The sequence below is a fragment of the Coccomyxa subellipsoidea genome, assembly GCF_000258705.1.
Source record: "Coccomyxa subellipsoidea C-169, whole genome shotgun sequence".
Taxonomy (NCBI): domain Eukaryota; kingdom Viridiplantae; phylum Chlorophyta; class Trebouxiophyceae; family Coccomyxaceae; genus Coccomyxa; species Coccomyxa subellipsoidea.
The window spans coordinates 1,470,507-1,489,321 of NW_005178042.1; the positions used below are offsets into that span (position 1 = coordinate 1,470,507).

At 51.0% G+C, this 18,815-nt stretch overlaps 8 protein-coding genes across 8 annotated transcripts; 3 read left to right on the forward strand and 5 right to left on the reverse strand.

Annotated features, from left to right (window-relative positions):
* Positions 1–1,281: 1,281 nt before the first annotated feature.
* COCSUDRAFT_39020 (vacuolar trafficking protein) lies at positions 1,282–1,791 on the forward strand (the record flags this gene model as incomplete). Its single annotated transcript, XM_005651793.1, has 2 exons — positions 1,282–1,436; positions 1,602–1,791. The coding sequence occupies 2 exons, from the start codon at positions 1,282–1,284 to the stop codon at positions 1,789–1,791; spliced, it is 345 nt and encodes a 114-aa protein (XP_005651850.1).
* Positions 1,792–2,383: 592 nt separating this feature from the next.
* Positions 2,384–5,259, reverse strand: COCSUDRAFT_55326 (hypothetical protein; the record flags this gene model as incomplete). The annotated part of the gene is made up of 6 exons (XM_005651794.1): positions 2,384–2,644; positions 2,778–2,921; positions 3,327–3,479; positions 4,187–4,393; positions 4,762–4,923; positions 5,188–5,259. The coding sequence occupies 6 exons, from the start codon at positions 5,257–5,259 to the stop codon at positions 2,384–2,386; spliced, it is 999 nt and encodes a 332-aa protein (XP_005651851.1).
* Positions 5,260–5,473: 214 nt separating this feature from the next.
* COCSUDRAFT_55327 (hypothetical protein) lies at positions 5,474–6,359 on the reverse strand (the record flags this gene model as incomplete). Its single annotated transcript, XM_005651795.1, has 4 exons — positions 5,474–5,682; positions 5,799–5,949; positions 6,051–6,218; positions 6,321–6,359. The coding sequence occupies 4 exons, from the start codon at positions 6,357–6,359 to the stop codon at positions 5,474–5,476; spliced, it is 567 nt and encodes a 188-aa protein (XP_005651852.1).
* A 145-nt stretch (positions 6,360–6,504) lies between these two features.
* On the reverse strand, positions 6,505–8,146 carry COCSUDRAFT_55328 (hypothetical protein; the record flags this gene model as incomplete). Its single annotated transcript, XM_005651796.1, has 6 exons — positions 6,505–6,748; positions 6,863–6,992; positions 7,255–7,359; positions 7,526–7,759; positions 7,866–7,993; positions 8,076–8,146. 6 exons carry the CDS (start codon positions 8,144–8,146, stop codon positions 6,505–6,507), a joined length of 912 nt encoding a protein of 303 aa, XP_005651853.1.
* Positions 8,147–9,023: 877 nt separating this feature from the next.
* Positions 9,024–9,391, forward strand: COCSUDRAFT_55329 (hypothetical protein; the record flags this gene model as incomplete). The annotated part of the gene is made up of 2 exons (XM_005651797.1): positions 9,024–9,029; positions 9,242–9,391. The coding sequence occupies 2 exons, from the start codon at positions 9,024–9,026 to the stop codon at positions 9,389–9,391; spliced, it is 156 nt and encodes a 51-aa protein (XP_005651854.1).
* A 1,141-nt stretch (positions 9,392–10,532) lies between these two features.
* Positions 10,533–12,020, forward strand: COCSUDRAFT_11263 (guanine-7-methyltransferase; the record flags this gene model as incomplete). The annotated part of the gene is made up of 6 exons (XM_005651798.1): positions 10,533–10,637; positions 10,788–10,937; positions 11,114–11,266; positions 11,391–11,534; positions 11,708–11,827; positions 11,976–12,020. Coding segments are annotated over 6 exons (717 nt in total), but the record flags the coding sequence as incomplete, so codon positions are not given.
* Positions 12,021–14,305: 2,285 nt separating this feature from the next.
* On the reverse strand, positions 14,306–16,452 carry COCSUDRAFT_55331 (hypothetical protein; the record flags this gene model as incomplete). Its single annotated transcript, XM_005651799.1, has 7 exons — positions 14,306–14,371; positions 14,548–14,634; positions 14,839–14,949; positions 15,092–15,303; positions 15,418–15,551; positions 16,064–16,139; positions 16,272–16,452. 7 exons carry the CDS (start codon positions 16,450–16,452, stop codon positions 14,306–14,308), a joined length of 867 nt encoding a protein of 288 aa, XP_005651856.1.
* Positions 16,453–18,429: 1,977 nt separating this feature from the next.
* COCSUDRAFT_31975 (hypothetical protein) lies at positions 18,430–18,763 on the reverse strand. The gene has a single exon (XM_005651800.1). It carries the CDS (start codon positions 18,664–18,666, stop codon positions 18,457–18,459), a length of 210 nt encoding a protein of 69 aa, XP_005651857.1. The 5' UTR covers positions 18,667–18,763; the 3' UTR covers positions 18,430–18,456.
* Positions 18,764–18,815: the final 52 nt, after the last annotated feature.

The following is an 18,815-nucleotide window of genomic DNA, read 5'->3' on the forward strand; positions in this document are numbered from 1 at the left end:
TGGCATGCCCGCCAAGGCTGCCTTCATGTGTCACGGTGAGGTCACCTGCTTCGTCTTGTCCCAGCTGCAGCCACGCAGATTGAGTTCAGCAGTTATAAGCTCCAATTAGTCTAAAATAAGTGAAAGGAGGTTAGAAACGTCAGGGGAGAAGGGGCATTGAGCTCATCACCTGCCAGAGCTGATGATTGATGGCACGTTATTGCGGGGCAGCCACACAATTGTCAGTTTCAAAGCCCTATCCTGGTGAATTGAAGGTAATACTATCTGCAAGCAGCAAAACAGAGAGTTCGGAAAGCCACACCTTAACTTCCTTGTCACCGCCTCCTGTAGCAAGAAGCCCAGATGGGTGAAAATCTAGGCTGTAAACTGGTTCTTTGCTGTGCCAAACGACCTGCAACAATTTTGCCCTCATCGTGTAGTGTAAATTTTTCAAACTTGCTCATCCAGCGGGGTGCCTACATAAATTTGGCTCGTGGTCCCCTGATACGATGGATCATGCAGACAAGCGACTGCAGGCAACGAAGTGTGTGAGATTGCTGCAGACTAGCTCTCCTATCGCACCCAGGATCAACAAACCATCGCGTGCTCTGCATGCTCTGCCAGCTGGCTTCCTCTCACGTGCGATTCATGTCAGTAAGTGAATGCTTGATCGATGATGGCGCTTTCAAGCGAGATTGACGCTTTACCCTGGTGGATGCAGTACATACGGTGATCTCAGTGCTCATCTGATCTACACTGAGTGTCCCAGGAGTTTTTCCAGCATGGCTTGTAGGTCATTACACAATTCTGAATAGCCCTGGTGCGATTGTCTGTGATCTTAACCAAAAATTACTTAGATACAAGGAACATGGCAATCCAGGACGTCAGGGGTGAGTTGCTTCTTTCTATTTACGCCAAATCTGTCTTCACTGCGTTGGCTTCGGGACATGCTTCTTCTTTCGCAGGCCTTGTTTTCTTGCTGATGATTTGCTGACGTTTTTTGTGCTCTGCGTCTGTGACGTGGATCCTATTCTGCAATTTAGTGTAAGCTTCCAATCTCTCTGAACAGGAACCTTGTGCCTGGATACATTCTTGAGCGTGCAATCCATTACAGCTTGCCACTCTCTTGTACTTGCCATTGAAAAATGAAAAACCTTTTCTGAGTTCACCCGTTTCTCCTTTTACATGCAGTTTGGCAGCCTTGGCGATTTCCTTCTCCATTGGGGTGACTCTTCAGATCCTGGTGGGTTCTCGACCTCATATCCCATTGCATCAACCCAGAATCCACATCAAGTATGGCTCATGAGATGGAGTGTGTGGCAGGGATGTGCGCTTTGGCACAACTGGTGGCCCCTCTTGACTGCCTTCATGTATGTGCTGGTGCCCATGCCGTACCTCTTCTTTGGTGCGAGCTCGGAGTCATCTTCAGCATATGGGGACAGCAGTCTGGCGAGCGGGTGAGTACAGTGTGCTGCTGAATGTGTTGTGTATGGTACACGTCCACACTATTTACAAAAAAAATGTTGATCATTGTGTCAATGACAGGAGAGCACAATCAAATCGCCTCGGTGCACCCAATGACCCAAGGACACGTGTTCATCCCATGTGTGCTGAATGTGCAGGTGGATTGATGCGGGCAAATTCTTGACTGGCTTCTCTGCAGTGGGCTCTGTAGCGATTCCTGCAATCCTTTTCCATGCAGAGAAGATCACTGGTGGCGCTCTGGCCACAGAGCTTGCTGCAGTTCTTGTACTGGCAGGGACAGCCTTTGCATTCGACTACCTCAGCAATGAGGATGCCAGCTACTACTGATTTAAAAGCAATTGGCAGCAAGCTGCCTGCTCTCACCCAGATAAGTTTTGTGATGGGTGTTGATGCCACCATTGGCCAGCAAAATTCCCGGTGCAATGGACAGTGTGTATGCATGTCTTTCAGGGCATGATGCAGGAAGGAATTTGTGCAATCTCGATACAAGAATCGATTCTTGTGTACCTGAATCTGCTTGCGTAAGCAATTGTGTTGTTCAAAATCGAATGACATGCTGGGCATTTTTGGCACAGCCATCCACAACGAAAACTCTCAATGACATATCCAAGCAGAGGAACTCGTGATGGCTCTTTTCCATTACAAAGGAGAATGTAGATAAGATAAACTACCGGTCTAGATCTGTGGTTGGTGGGTATTTAACGTAGCCACAATTGGCGCAATGGTCAGCCTATTTTATCTGCGCAATCGCACAAGTTCTTGCTCCTTCAAGCTCCCATAGCGCTACCATTGAAAGGATTGTTGTGTGCGTGCAACATGCACAGAGATTCTAAGAGTTAATGAAGATTGGCTGCTGCTGCAAGTGCAGCACTAGCATCAGCACATGCATGCGGTGCTGCCAGACAGAAGTCCAAATATATCAGAATTTGCGCGCTTGCGCATGCTTTGCTTTCTTGCCCGTCATGATGGACTGCATCTGCAGGGCGGCCGCGTCCTTTTCTGTCTCAGCAGAGCTGCCAGCCTTGCGGTGCATCTTGTTGTGGAGCATGCCGAACAGGTTGGATGGCCCCTCTGCGCTGCTGCCCTTGCTGGGCCTCATGCCTGCAGCTGAGCTCCCCCCCACATGGATCCCTGCAAATGATGTGGGACCCGCAGCCTTTGGCGCCTGCGAGCCAGCTCCCTGCGTAGCAGTTAATCATGCCAAGCTCAACAGAGTGCTCGGCATGCTTGTTCTTGTTCAGCTGCTGCTTTTGGACAATAAGCACGTTTTAGTCACCTTCGAGGTCAGATATAAGAGTGAAAGGGCCATGCACCTGGGATTGGCTGTCTGCTGCTACTGTGCCCGAGTTGGAGTTTTCACAGCCAAAGATAAAGGAGCGGGTGTTGCCCATCTGGGAGCCACTCTTGGCCAGCAGGGCCATCTGATTGCTGGAAGACCCCCGCTTCAGGAATGACCCCTGCGCCAACACATCCACATTCACTGCCCGGCGTTTTTGGAGTATTCACACCTCTTACTTCCCGCAACATTGCAGAGATCCTGCCCAGAGTCACAGCAATGTTCCCCAAAACCGGCCACCCACCACATCCCACCAGCCAGTGCAGGGCGCTGATACCAAATCAAGCAAGCAAGAGGACATTGAGCACTTGTGAGTCTGCCAAATACTGGGGAGGTGCTCGCCAATGTAAGGGCGCCAGGATATGGCGTGCCCAAATCGACATTGAGAAATAAAAATCGAGGCTGGGAGGCTCAGAAAACATGGAAGTTCACAAGGCTATGAATGAAAGTGACTCTGATATGTATGTTAACATGATACAAGATCCATGTGCGGACCATCTCTAGTTGCGGCGTGGGTGTGGCATACCTTGGCAGGGCGGTTGGTGAGGTCGGACTGGTAGCTGGGGCGCAGGGGGAGCACAGGAGGAGGCGCCACTGTAGAGGAAGAGCCGCGCTGCAGCAGGCCCAGCACCGCCCTCGACTCATCGTCCAGCAGAGTCACAATGTTGTCCTCCTCCTTCTGCAGGCCCCATGACATGCACAGAGTCAGTGTTTACAACTACTCATTCCGCCTGGTGAGCATGCAGGGTGCCGAAAGGATTTCGTGAAGCCGTCTGTTGCATTCGGAAAGCAAATATGTCTTTGAGGCTTGCATTCTGGTCCTCTTCAGCAGCGAAAGGCACGCAGCATCAAAATGGTGCATTGAGAAGGCTCAGCATAAAATCAGCAGAAGCTTTATTGAATTGCCAGAAATTATGTCCTTGCGACCCTGAAAACCCGCCAAAGTAATCAGCGTTGTCCACAAGCAAGATATCATAGCTCTGCGCCACACGCATGCATGCATGTGACAGGAATTGCGCATAGCGGTCAACAGTGCTGCTCTACCGGAGGGGACACATCTCCCTGGACCCTGAGGCCTCAGATGACCTCTCAGTGGGGCATCCTATCACAAGACATCCAAAAGCAGGGCTGCTTTGAGATTGAGATAGTCCTGGCTCGGTCTACGTAGGTAATGTTTAATGAAACGCTTTTCCTGCCCAAGCGGTACGTCCTGCAGACAAGCTGCAGGATGCTGCCACAATCCTACTTCTTGTTGGACTTGCCAGATCCAAGCAAGACCCAACCAACCATGGGTACTCAGTATTTATACCGCCCCCTGCCAGCCGGGGCCTATATAATATATGTAATGTATAGATAGTACTTAATAGGCCACGCCCAATGAGTCACCTGGGACTCCTCCATCAGTCGGCGCTGCTGGGCCTCGCGCAGCTCCTCCTTGGCCTCCTCGTCCGACAGAGCGTCGATGTTCTCAAAGGGATCCGCTGCCTCGCTGCCGGCCTCCTCGCTCCCGGAGCCGCCCTCGTCCGACCCCGCCTCGTCGTCCGAGTTCATCAGCGCCGCGCGCCGCAGGGCCGCCTCGTAGTTGGTGCCCCCCTGCGCCACAGCCGCCCATCACACACACTTACCCTGATCGTCACCCGCTCTTCCTGTGCAAAATCGCTCATCCCCAAAGTGTCCGGAAGCAATCCGCTCCCGCCAACAGGAAATCTCTTATTATTATCATAAGCACCTCCTCCCCTGTTTGACATTTGAGATACACCGGCCTATAAGGTATCAAACGCCTTTTCTGCACCATAAAAGGTGCATTTCTGAACCCAAATGAGCGAAAAGCTATTGCCTTCCGTGGCAGCCCTGTGCAGAAGATCACTGCGCGGCATTAAGGTCTCTCGAAATATATTATGAAACTTCAAGAATCTTTTTGGTGTGTGAGGACTCATTAACGGTGTGACAATTCTGCAGACCTCGTCGTCGAGGGCGTTGCGTTTGCGGCGGAAGCCGTTCTTGACCCCGTGCATGAGCTGCTCAACGGCGGCCGCGTCCTGCCGCTCCAGCCACGCCGTGTGCAGCGCCGCCCGCCGCTTCTCATCGTGCCGCCCGTCCTTCTCCAGCCCTATCAGGTCCTCCTGTCACCCGCCAACGCCCGACTTTGCGCACTGAATCGTGACAAATTAAGCACCTCCCCAAACTCCATAGCATTTGAACTAAACCACAAGTCTTGGTATTATACAATGCCCCTTATTACTGTTGCCAACGTGGATCAAAATCATCAGCATGTGGACCTCCAACTGTGCCACTGCCATGGACCTGAGATTAGCCTGTGATGGATGCAATGGGGGCCATGCGGGTTCTGAAAGGGCTGGGATCATGATGTGTCAGAGGTGACTCACCAGGACGCCGTCCTGATCATCGTTGTCACCGTCGCTGTCTCCATCATCGCTGTGACCTCCATCCTCACTCATTTCAGCCTGCATATTCAATTTAATGTAATTCAATTAAGACTCTGAACCATTGTAGCCTTGCTGTCTAAATCCAGGCATGCATGCATACCCCGCAAGAGCTCCACCGAAGCGCTCACTAAACTCTTTTTCAACCAGTGTAGTCTAAAGGTGCTGGTTAAGCATGCATGCAAGACCTGCGAGCCCTGCAGACAAGCGCCTGAACAGAGACTGGATATTACAAACAGTGGCGTGCCTCGTCCTCAAAGAAGGCGCTCTTGTTCTTCTTGCGCGGCTCGTCGCGCAGCAGCGCTCGGGCTTCCTCCAGGGCGCGCTGCTTAGTGGCGCTGTCCAGCGGCTGGCCTGCTTCAGCCTCATCTTCCTCGTCGCTGCTGCTGTCATCGCTGCTCAGGAACTCCTCTTCTTCCTCCTCGTCCCCTGAGCCCCCTGTCATACGCAAGATCACCTTGTTAAATTCATCGCCTACAAAGCCTTGCAATCTTATGCAACAGAGATCTGCAGATTTGTATAGAAGGAAGGCAAGAGCCTGCATGCAGGCCCACCTTCATCATCAGCATGGCCTTCTTCGTCATCTGACGCTGATCTCTCCTCATCTCCTTCTGCCTCTTCATGTTCCTCCTCCCCATCCATCTCTTTGGCCTCCATCTCATCCTTGGTTTCCAGCTTCTGTAAGCTTGGCTCAGCCTCAGCATCCTACGTTGCACATTCCTTTTTAACGTCTAATCATACAGACACAGGAAAGGGCTTGAAAAATGCCATGTGGCTTGTGTTTGGGGTCAGCCTGGGCAGCGCACCTGCATGAATGTATCTGGCTGTACAGGCTGCTCTGCCTGAGTATCCATGCCCAGACAAAGATTCAGCTCCGGGCCCTGTGTGTCTTCCTCCATGGGAAGAGCAGCAGCATCCGCCACTGAGGCTGGCGACTGCACCTTGAGTGCCACAGGCTCGCTTCCAAACAGGTCCTGCATGCAAAATATCAATCAGCAAGGCACAAAGCTTGCTATGAGATGTCTTTGAGACCAAACGGAAGTCTCTTGCATCAGGGATGTCTGCAGAAAATTCACCTGGGTGTCCAGTAGAGGGCCACGCTGCATGAAGGACATGAGCCCAGTGCGCGGCTTCGCCCGTGTCTGCGAGCAGCAGAGAAATACTTTGTCTGATACGTCTCACCACAAAATTAAACGCATGCGTCCATGCATCCTCAGACTATTGCAGGTTTGAGACAGGTGTCCAGCAGGGGAAGGCGGTTTAGCATGCCTGGGCAGGGGTGGTGGACTTTGCCAGGATCGTTTGATCTGGCAGGCTCTGCGACTCCAGGCCAAAGAGCTGCGACTCCTCCTGGGCCAGCGCCCGCTTTGCTGCAGCCTTATTGGCCTCCTTATCGTCATCAGAGTCCACCAGCAGAAGGTCGCCGTCATCCTCCTCCCAAGGAGACACTGAGACTGCCGGCTTGGGATGTTTCTGCACCCTCTGCTCTGGTGTCTTGGCAGCACTCGGTCTGCCCACAGTCCTGGCAGCTCTGCAAAATCACACACAAGGATGTCTTGAGCAACATGCCTATAGGTACAGAAAGGGTGCGAGAATATTACCGTCCTAGGGCTTGTACTAGGCAATGAGGCAGAAGCCTTGCCTGGAGATGGCTTCTTCCTTGCGCTGCATGATTTTGGCCAGCACTCCGCTGAGTGGCTGCACCTGTGGGGCTGCTCCCTTGCCTATCCTGTCGCTCCTAGCAGCATCTGCAGCCACACCCTCATCAGACCTTGACCATTACTCGCCATCCACGAAAAGATTCTTTCAGTACTTCCTGCTTTAAAAACAAGAGTGGTCCGAACGTAGGCTTTCCTTGAGGAATTCTCAATCTCTACTTTTCACCTATCTGTGAATCTGCTGTTGTTTTGAGCTCTCCAACCCCTGTTTTGTAGCTCGATTTGCATTTGGGCAGGCAATAACAATGTTGGCACAGGTGCTCCTGTAGATTGGGCGGGCTAACTAGCTCACCGCGCAAGATGCGCTGTGTCTCTGCAGCCAGCTCCTTGTTGTCCAGAGCGCCATCATCTGAGTCTGCATCATCCTCTCCCCCGCCCTTGCCGCTGTGACCAGATTCTGCGCACACAATACCACCGCTGGTCAGAAACATAACATCACCTGTCAGTATGTCAATCTGCCATCCCTCACTGCATGTTCAGATGCACCATTTTTGATGTGCGCCCTCATCAATGCCAGTTGGGAGGTGTAAAATGTATTCATAATACCGGTATACAAGTCCCACCTTCACTGCCGCTATCGCTGCCGCTGCCCTCTGCATTGTCATCTTTGATCTGGCCCAGATCTCGGCGCATGACATAATCCTCCAGCTCATCCTCTTCATCCCAGTAGTCATCCCCGGCGCCACCTTCTGACCCCTGTTGCCTTTCAGCCGAAGCGCTTTTGGCAGCAGCGGGGCTAACCTCATTTGCCTCTCCTAAGTCACTCCTCCTGAAAGCTGAAGGAGCGGGAGAGCTCTCTGATGCACCACACCAGAGTCCATGTGTCAGCCAACAAAATCAGGAATTGGAACTTGCAGGTTCTCAACAGCCACAAGTGACTCATTTGCCACAATATAGGCATACCACGACTGGCTGATGCTGCAAGGCGTGCGGGTGATGCTGCCACTCCTTCCACCTCACACCGTTTGCTGGCAGGCACTTCTGCCACCGAGTCAGATGCCCTCGCTCGCTTGAGTCTGGTCAGCTTTGGCCTGCACGAAAGCACTCGTCATAACAGTATATATCAAGATGCCAATTGAAAGCTTCAACAGCCAAGGTGCATTCTGAACTCACTTTGATGATACGGGCTCCTGTACGCCAGCAAGCAACTGATCGATGTCATCTTCGTCCTCTTCAGATTGCATTCGGATTTCCTGCTCTCCTGATGGGGAGTCTGACATCCTTGTACAAGGGCAGATTTATTCAAAGAGCTGTTCGCTGTCAGTCGATTCGAGCTCTGAAATTCTCACAGTCCGAGCCCACCATTCCTACAGTGTCCACACGATATGTAAGTCCTTGTCTTGACAGTTTTAGCATGGCTGTCTGCCAGGTTTGGGGCCCAGGCAATTTCCATGATGCCACGTTGAACGAATGTTGCAAAGTTCTGCGAATAATGCTCCAGATGATCTCTCATATGTGCATTATCTACTAAAAGTCTGCACGTATGGTTACCTTCGTGACATCTTGATATATGATGACTTCAAAAGTGACTTTTCAAGATTCAAGATCTGTTACTTGCTCCCACCCGATTCTCGTGAACTCCAGTCTTTACCATCAGAAAGCTTTGAACTCTTCTATGCCAGGCATCCTGGTGGTAACAACGAGATCAACAGCTACTTTAAATCCGGCAGGGGAGAAAGTTGGAAAGTGCTGTCTCGGATTCTTGGCTACACACATCCCATTTCACAGAAACCTTACCAGTCACTAAAGTGACATAGACTGTGACAGTCATTTCACAGCTTGGTCTGACCAAAAAGCATCACGCGACTTGTTGCTGTTGAGAATACCTCGGTCAACTATCAAATCAATTCTGTGCACACACTAGAATAAAATCAGATCTCTGTCCTCGGTTCAAGAAGACTCAATGGATGGGAGACCAACAGTGGACCTTCACAAAAATTTGCAGGCAACACAGCAACAACTTCAGCAAGCACCACCAGCTGGAACTGCTGACCTGGCTGTTTTTGTGAGTCCCCACCTCAGAGAGCAACATTTGTGCACCATGCTGATCTGTTGAAGAAAATGACTGTTTCAAGCAGGTCCAATTTTAATGTAGAGACTTGACTTTGATCCCCTGCTTTGCAGGTACAGAACCTTCTCCAACAGATGGTGAGACATCCTCCTTCTCTGTCTGCTAGCATTGACCGCTCTTCAGGCCCACAAAATATTCATCTTCAAATGAAAATGCACTGAACAGTGAGCATTCCCAATATTTATTGGAGTGGTGTGCTGCTATGCAGACTGAGCGCTTCACAACCATGTCCACAAACATACTCGGGCGCATTGACGAGCTGGGCGCGCGTATCGATGACCTTGAGAAGCAGATTGAGGACATGGTTCAAGGCAGTGGTGAGGATGATGATCTGATCAGGAAGGACACGCTGCAATGAGAGATGCACCATGATCGGGTATGTGGCAAAAACTACAAGCAAGAATGGCCCGTGGACTCTGAGGATCAGCAGCAGACCGTACACTGGAAACTTCAATTTGTATGAGCACTTTTGCCATGGTGTGTGGGAGATTGGCACTGAAAATGAATCTCAATATTGCAAATGATCATATTCCATGCTCATCCAGTTGTGCCATTGTTGTGGTACTGCCATTAGTGCTGATGACACTCTAAGAATAGTCAAGAGCGGCTGTATCAATATGGAAACAAATGGTTCCAATCAACCGTACAACTGTCATGACACAGGCAGTGATCACTGCATGATCATGAATGGGAAGGCTGCAATTTGGTCCGGTTTAACCCGGGGATTGCTTACAACACGTTCCTTGTCTGCATTCACGACGATGTGCGGGCATGTGCCAACATTCAGATCATTGATCACAATATTGAAGCCTTAGGCTTTGGGACCGGTGACCATGGTGGTGCACCGGTCACGTGAGAGCGCACATGTGCATTGATGCATGCATGGCACATGCAACAATTATGCAGCCATCTCCTGGCCATCCTAGAATTAGAAGCAATTGTGAAGATCAGGGCAATGACTGTGGGACGTGCAGAGACTCTGGCTTGAGTGACAGTTCGAATCAATGTTGGTTTGCCTATGCGGGCAGCTACCCCTGCCCAGGCAGCTGCCCACCGATCGCTGTTCACGGCAGCCAGTTTGGGCTCTTGCATCGCAGATTAACAGGAAACTTAGCCTCACAAAATGGTATAGAAAAGGTGTAACCAACAGCAATCATCTAAGTTCTACCAGTATACTGACTTAATCAACCAGGATCGTTTGAGAGCGTAGATCGTGTTGACCAGACCTCGAGGTTTGAGCAGAGTGAGCAGGCTGACAATTACATCCAAATAAACAAAATATTGTTATTTTCCGAGAGAGGCAATCAACTTTAGGAATTTGACATCACACCAGCGCAGCCACCATAAACTGGGAACAGATGGGAAAGGTAGATAGGAGGCCCACTGGATCAACAGCTCGACAAGCAGAGCAGGTAGATCGCACTCATCGATAAATATTCTGCATGTAACGTTCATGTAAGCTGGGTTGCTGAATAATAGTATTCCTTGTACTCCAGGGTGTGAAGCATCCCCGCAAGCGCCTGTACCGTGCCCGCGCCCATAGCAATCCGCTGAACGACGCGAACTTCGATGTGCCTGCTCACCCGGATCAATATGACTGGCAAGTGACCCACCCCAAAGGAGCACACAGGTTTACTGGCGCATGAAGCGCCCTCAACCATGCACACTGTGTGGGAATTGCCATGACTTGGGTCCCATGTGTGGGCAGGTCCACGCATTACCCTTCCCACTTTCCGGCCAGTGGAGCTGAGCAGCCAGAAGAGAATGCAGTCACAGCTTCATCATCAGATGAATCACCTGCCGTGAGGTTTGCAGATGTGGGCTGCGGCTTTGGCGGTCTGCTGGTGAAACTGGCTCCGGTCTACGCAGACACCCTCATGTTGGGCATGGAGCTGCGTGACAAGGTGTGCACTACTTTCTGGACAATGCAACGCACCGCACGTGGTTCTACGAAGCTCCTTGCATCCTTGACCATTAGCAATGGGAGCACTCTGATACTGTCAGAGCACAGCCATTTGGTGCAACTCGAAGCAACACATTGCCATGCAATTCAGAAGTTGAATGGGGGATTCTTATCCAGGTGTCAGAGTATGTGAAGGAGAGGGTGCTTGCCCTCCGAAGAGAGAACCCAGGGCAGTACAGCAACATATCCTGCCTGCGGACCAACGCTCAGAAATACCTGGTGCATTACTTCAGAAAGGGTCAGCTCACCAAGCTGTTCTTCCTCTTCCCGGTACGCCCTTGTACTTTGTTTCAAGATCTCGCCTGAAAGACTGCAAATTTCACATGACAGAGCATTGAGTGTTTCGAGCACATTCAAGACGTGGCGTCTCGTGAGTTTGTACAATTCATTGCAGGATCCGCATTTCAAGGCGTCCACGCACCGGAGGCGCATCATCAGCACAGCGCAGCTGGCGGACTATGCGTTCCTGCTGGCACCCGGGGGCATGCTCTACACCATCACTGATGTGCCCGAACTGGGCGCCTGGATGCGCGAAAAGGTGCTGCCCCATTCCAGACCTTCAAATTGGTTTCTTCAGGGTCTTCAGCAAGAACTTGTCCTCTCTTAGCTAGAGAAAGAGGAATGCACACGTCAAGGCACCTAAATATGCACAATCCATGTATTTGGGCAGGACGTTACACAGGGTCAATCTGATTGTGTGTTGTGGAGCAGGGGGATGCGCATCCACTGTTTGAGCGTGTGAGCGACAAGGAGCTGGAGTCAGATCCGGCGGCATGCCTGCTTGCTTCTGCGACTGAGGAGGGCCAGAAGGTTGCGCGCAACTCTGGACAGGTACGCACGATCGGTTGTGTTGTGCGACTTATCCTGCCTGAACGTTCGGTCATGCAGCTTCCAAATTGCTGAGGTGTCGTTGGATGATATCGGTTGAAGATGATAATCTATTGAAGATGAGGGCGCTGACCGGTGTGTGTGCGCGCAGACGTGGAGGTCCGTTTACAGAAGACTAGGGACACCGACAGGTTGATGCATGCAGTCGATTCATGATGTTGACGTTATCCTAAAGAAGTCAACAGGTGGTTTTGATCCTGCTCACACCTTTGACTAGAAGGTGGCAGGTGCCATCACGTGATGTCACCTAATGAACAAACTGACTTCTGCAGTTCTTTTGACGTTCATCGATGACGTTATCCTGGATCAAAAGCTTTCCTTACAAGTCAGATGGAAAGCTAGACTGGCTTGCAAGGCTGCCCACTGAAGGGATTTTGTGACGATTGTACTCTAGCAGAACCCATGGTGGCCTTGAACTTCTTGCTATGAGTCGATCTGCCAATCATTAAGGACCATGAAAATACTTGCCTTGAATCCGAAGCAATCGGTGTGCAGCTTCCGGCATGCTATCGCAGTTCAGAGGGTGCACTTGCTGAGTAAGCAACGAAGGATTTCCGTCCCGCAAAGGCGATTGCAGAAACGCGAAAGCACCATTTCTTTGGCCTTTTCCACGCCTGTGTATGAGCTTGCTGAGTCTGGGAATTTATTGAGCACTCTCTTCGCGGGCAGCGTGAGCCTAGCCATTGCAGTGAACATTGCGATCTCCAGCTTGCCACTTCTGACGGGCGCATCGAAACCCCGTTCTGCGAAGGAAGACGATGTTGAAGATCAGGATGACGTGAAATGGGGTGTGATGAGCGTCATCAGCTTCATACCTCTGCTCAACTGGCTGGTGTGACCTGGGCTCTTGTTGGACACTCGCAAGTCATGATATGGACCAATCCTTGTTTGGGGTACTGAGCATGCAAGCTGATGCAGGCATGGGTGTTTGCTGCTTTTGATGATGAGGAGCGAGCTCCGATCTACTACACCAATGCCCTTGTGTACCTGCTGCCATGGCTGAGCCGTGGGTTCGAGTTTGACAGCTTCTCCATTGCATGCCTCCTGGTTGGCATTGCACATGTGCAGGTGCTGCTTCCTCACCTCCTGCACCTTCTATGGGTCATTTGGAGATGTATCATATTGAAAGACCATTGTCACAAATTCTGACTAACAAAACATGTTTGCTGGTGCACTCGTAACAGGTGGAGCGCATTGCCCAGACAGAACCTGAGACTCTGCAGCTTCCTTCACCAGACATTATCCGCAAGCCGCTGGAAAAGGCGTCTTCTCTTGTGGGGGTAGGCCTGCTGCCAGACAGGCCTGTGTACTTGAGGGGTACTGTTCAGTAAGTGCAGACTTGGTACAAATCTTATGCAGTACAGATAGGCCATCTCTTGTGTGTCACGGCTGGGTGCTCTCGCTCTTGTTGCAGGACACAACACGGACATATGGGGAGGTCATTGAGGAGAATGTGGAGAGCTCGAGGGAGAATGCCTCTCAGGCTGAGTTGGAAGCCTTGCAGGACATGAGGCAGAAGCAGCTGAAGGAGTGGGATGCCAAACTGGAGCAGAGGCAAAAAGATGCCGAGAAGTCTTGATATTTGCTTTTTGAGCCTTTCAGATAGACAGTTAAGTGGCATACTGAGCAGCGCATTGAGGGTTGTCTTTGCCTCAAGCACGTGCACAGAATTCAGAATTCGGTGCGCCCATGCTGGACAACGAACCTTGAGCATGTGCTGGCCATAAGTACATGCATGATGAGAACGAGATTTTCCACCAACTGCCCTCAACTGGCCACCAAGTGCATTGAGTTGGTGGGTGACAGGTAGGCGGTTGGTGGGCACCAGCTGTCCACCAATGTGGCCTTAAGTAACCTGCTATGGACAAAACCTGGTTTTAAGGGGTGTTTGATAGACAATTGGTATCCAATGTTGGCAGATGAAGTTGGTGGAGCTCTTAATTGTGGGATGGTGGTGCCAATGGTAGGCATTTTATATACACTTCGCAGAGAGTTGGTACATTGTTGATGCAGTGATGGTGGAAGCTTCATAGGCATTTAGTATGTGAATGATGGCCCTGAAGGTGTCTTGTTAGTGGCATGTTAATGCATCTCTTGGGGATTTTTTTGGGGGTTGTTTGAGAGCAGGTTAGGGCTACTCTGAATGAGATTATTGGGAGGCTCCTGGTGGGGTATTGGTGGGTTATTGGTGGGCAAGTTATTACAAGAATGGCAGTCTAGCCCAAGACATCCTGTAATGGAATGATTGTAATGACACAACAAATTGTATGCATGCAAGACTGCATCTCTAGCTGAAACATAATGCTGCCACATCACAACCCATTTTGCTACCCTTATGGGTCTGCAACACCACCCCTTCCACCTGGGCGGCTACACCTATCACACAATCTCTGATGTTTCAGTCGCTTCTCCATCAGTGCCTTAATCATCAGCAATGCTGGACTCGGCAGCTGCCTGTGAGGATGTGTTGGCTCGCGTGGCCCGTGCCTGCATGACAGCTGCTGCTTCAAGACCTTGACATGCACATCACCTTCTATTGCAATAAGCTGACATTATCTGCAGGGCATGCTGTTGCCAAGCCTGGGCTTTCAAAAGATCCACGGCACATTATCCTTGTGGCATGGAAACAAGACTGTCATTTTGCAAACCTGTTCTGAGCGTACCTGTCCATTCAACTCCTTTGCTTTCACCAGACGGCGCTTCTTACTTGCCGGCTGGGCCTTGGGGCCTTCAGCCTTGGCAGGCTCCATCTGCATTGCGCGTGCAAAGTTTAAGTTTGGCACTATTCTCATGCATGCCTCCTCGATAAAACCCCCCTTTACTCTGTGTAGGCAGCTCTGGTGCCTTTGCCTACAAGTCTCACACCTTCATTTGCAATTGATGCATTATTGTGCATCATGCATGAGTCCTGATTAAGACTCTGTGTGCCCTGGTGAGCCTTGGTGTGCGCACACCTCTGCATCTGCGTCTGCGTTGGCCGCGGCGGCGGCGGCCGCGGTCTTTGCCTTTTTCTCCTTGCGGGGCTTTGTAGCAAGATCTGGTTCAGCCATTGCCGCCAGCATCACCTGGACAAAGACCAGCTGGGCCCTCAATGACATCTACAAATTGAAGACTTTGTAAATCATTTGTGAATCAACGCATGATATCAGCGTTAGACTTGCATAGCACAATTTGCTAGCTACAAGTTTGCCAACCATTGTTACTGACCTGCTGCTGTGCCGAGCCGGTGATGCCCGGTCTCTGTTGGTGAGGTGTCTGGAGCACGTTGTCGGCCGGCTCAGGTGTGAGGTCTGAGTCCTCGCCCTCCTCGTCGTCGAGCCCTGGCAGGGAGAGGTCGATGACATCATCTTGCTCCACCTGTGAAGCTTCAGCAGGCACCTTGCCTTTTGCCATGAGCTTCTGCACAGCTTTGCTGACCCCTGCATGTGAACACCAGTCCTTGCAAAGTCACTTGAATAATGCACTGAACAGTTTGTAGGCTAGCAACGGTGTGCGTGCAAGTAGATTCAAAGGCTGGACGCATGGGGACGTACTCTGCCAGTACTCTGGCTCCTCTTCTCTGTCGTACGCATCCCTGAATTTGCTGTTGTACAGCGCAAGAGTTGAGTCCAATATGGCCTGGTGGGCCTTGTTTAAGTCCTGCTTGCTTGTGGACTTCTGGATGAACCTGCAAGTCAAGCACACCCCATCAGCACTTCAACGTGACTAAATCACTACTAAGGATTCGCATCTGTCAATATTCACAAGCAAGTTTTCACAGCTAATAACATGATGTGCTGAACACCTGGTAGCAAAGTCATGGATCTCGGCACGTTTGACAAGCAATCCTTTGCTCTTTTCGTTCAACATGACCTGGCAGAAGTCTATGGTCGCTTGCACCAGATTGCGCTTCATAGACTTTGGCCAAAGAATGTCGCTTGTGAGGAGCAATCTGTCGTTTCCGTCGCGAGGCCAGATCATGCAAACAGCCTGCGCCAAACATCACAGGATCCCGGCACTCGCAAAGGGCAACTGGCGCTACAGCGGTGCATACTGTTGCCTTTCGTACAGAGCAAGACAGGCGTCCTTCTTGGCAAAGAAGTATCCAATTCTGAGAGAAAACAGAGGATCCTTACTTTTTTTATCTCTGGATTCACATCGGGTGGAGTCGCTTTGAGGTTCTTGTGAGCTCCCTTGTACCGTATCGTTGCCTCTGGCGGACTGTATGAAGTGTTCTCGACGGAGGGTGTGGCTGCCGTCACGGTCTTCTTCTCGCCTGAACGACATAGCCAGTGTCACCACAGATGAATGAGGCAAAGATCATAAGTTAACCCCTGAAAGTTTCGGGAGTCGTTCACATGTTTGTACCGCAGCCACTCTTGACTCAAATTGAACTGGAGAGCTGTACCTTGAGGAAGTATGAAATCGACCTTCACCGTCACTTTTGCCTCAACACCCTCGCGAGTGTAGTCTGCGAGCCTCCTCTGATCCAGTGCACGCTGGTGTTCTTTCTGGAGAGCGCCAACGATCCAACCCAGGTCTTTACTGCACCACATCTCGGAGCCGGCCAAGCGCACACTGAAATACATCGTTCCGTCACTGGGATGAACCCACTTCCTCAGCGTACCCCTGATCGCTTTATCGCACTGTGCTGCATTCTCGTCTGGGTCTACATCCTGCCACAGTGGCGGCTTGTCTTTTAAGTATCTGCTGCTGCTGGCACCCAGGAGTCCTTCAGGCTCAAGAACTAATGAAAATCTATTGGGATTAGCCATCATTCAGCTAACTTGTCCCGCATCACTTGTTGATGTTTCGGCTGTCGAATTTTTCAGCTGTCGATTTATATCAAACCGCCGTCTGAGTGTCGTGGACAGCGGGAGGACCTCTTCTCCTTTGTAGTTTGCTGGAGAGAAAATGCGATCGACCTCAAACGACTTCTTACATCAGCTGCCGAGTGTGCTCTGACCTGAGTGCACGCATGTATGTTCCAAAGTCTCAGCCTGACGTTGTGCAAAAAATCGATTGCCAGATCAGTATGGTAGCTGCGTCTCTAGTGCAGCCAGGAGCACTCTGGCGAATCTCAGCCACGATCAAAGCAGATATTAGCTGGCAACTCAAGCATGAGCAGCTGCCTGCAATGCATCAAGGTAACACTGAATACCACTGCTCGTGATCTAAGCCATCTGGTCGCTTGTTCAATCGTATCATTGCTCCTGAGATTCTGCTCTCCACCCTTTCATGTTCTTATTTTAGGATCCCTTGATGATGCTCTGAATGATACAGCAACTGCATTTTCGCCTCGGGGAGTCTGGGCATGCTTGCTCACAGAAAGTGCGCCACCCTGCTTTGCCTTGCAAGCGGCTGACATGGCGTATGCTGCAGCAGGGACATTGTCAGCTCAGACCACCGCTGCAGCTGCGGTGACAATTGCAGCGGCGGCGACAGCGCCTTCCACCGTTACTGCCGAGCCGGCTGCCGCGCATGCAAAGGTGCAGCCGCCGAATACAGCATATATGGCTGCCGCAAGTCCTGTGCGTACCGGCGTCCTGGCCATGCCCCCTGCCGCTGAAACTCCTACAATAGAGCATCCCGCAGCTGTGCAGCAAGCTCCACCCCCAGTCGTGCAGCCGGCCGCGCCCGCCTTCAAGGCTCCGTTGCTGGCATCCGCGGCTCACAAAATTGACTCAGGCACGTATGCGTGGCCAAGAATATGGAATAATACACCTTTTGGAGCTCATATGAGCTTCTGATCAGGTGGATTGTCAATTTATGGGTCGTCGTGGACCTAGTACAAAAAAGAGCATTTTTTTGCTGTTTTTTGTACCACCATCCTAAACACTTCTAGCTCAGCACACTGTGCAAACAACACACTGTCCATTTCAGTGTTTTTTAAGACATAAGAGGAAAAACACAAGATCAGCTCTTGCCACCATCAGGGGACATGCGTGAAACTTCAAACAGATGCCTTACATCTTTTCTGTGCAGGGAACAAGGGCACAAAGCGAATGGCAGTGTGTGCCGACACATGGGCTGTTGAAGACAGCCGCAAGCAAACAGATGTACAGATTGGCCGGGGCAGAGCTCAGGACACACCCGTCACGACTGCGTATGCTCCTAGGCCAGAGCCTACTGTCGACTCCAACCCCTCTAAGCGCCCACGCACTGCCGCCGCCGCACCAGCAATTCCGAATGGTGCTAAGTCCCTTGTGTGTGATTATCATTTCTGACTTTGTGTGCTTTGCCTGCCGCGCGCCGCACAACCCTCCTGCTCTTCTGTCTGTGACGGTGCTCTTCTGTCTGTGACTGCCTCTTGGATTGCTGTGTATAATCTCGCCGTGGTCACATGCCTTTGGACTGACTAAGAATGACTGCTTCTAAATATGCAGGTGGCCACAATGGTGTGGAGCTACCGGACAACGGCACTGGAGCTGATGGCAGCGATACTCCACATGGAGGAAGTGCCGGGGAAGAACCAACACAAGTGTACATTTCTGATTGGACGCCAACATCAGACCAGATTGGTAGATGGTGTCGGGAGATGCTCTGGAGCAACTCTGAATCTGACAGCGAGGAACAGCTATGAGGTCCCTCTTCTATGGGTGTGTAGAGTGTACATTGCTATAGATCGGCACCCAGGCCTGTGCCGCATGGCGCACATTTGATTCCCTATTCTTTCGGTTGTACATTCTGCATCTGTGTTTCTGCAAGTTTCTGGCAATAGAGTGTGCATTGTATAGTCCAAGATGTGCAGAGTGTCCTCCTGTGACTTTCAACTGTATAGATACATATATGTCGATGGCCATTGGACACATTATTACATAGATATTGCCTTCCTAAGTTGTACATAATGTTGCTGTACGTGGAAGATTCTGGAGATATTGAATGTAAGCTCGTGAAGTCACAAAGGCCCAGGGGACACCGGCCCGGCCGGGGCCATCGCTGCGGCCGCAGC

Excerpts from the sequence above, each read along its gene's own strand:
- COCSUDRAFT_31975 (XM_005651800.1), bottom strand. The coding sequence starts at position 18,666 with ATGGCCATCGACATATATGTATCTATACAGTTGAAAGTCACAGGAGGA.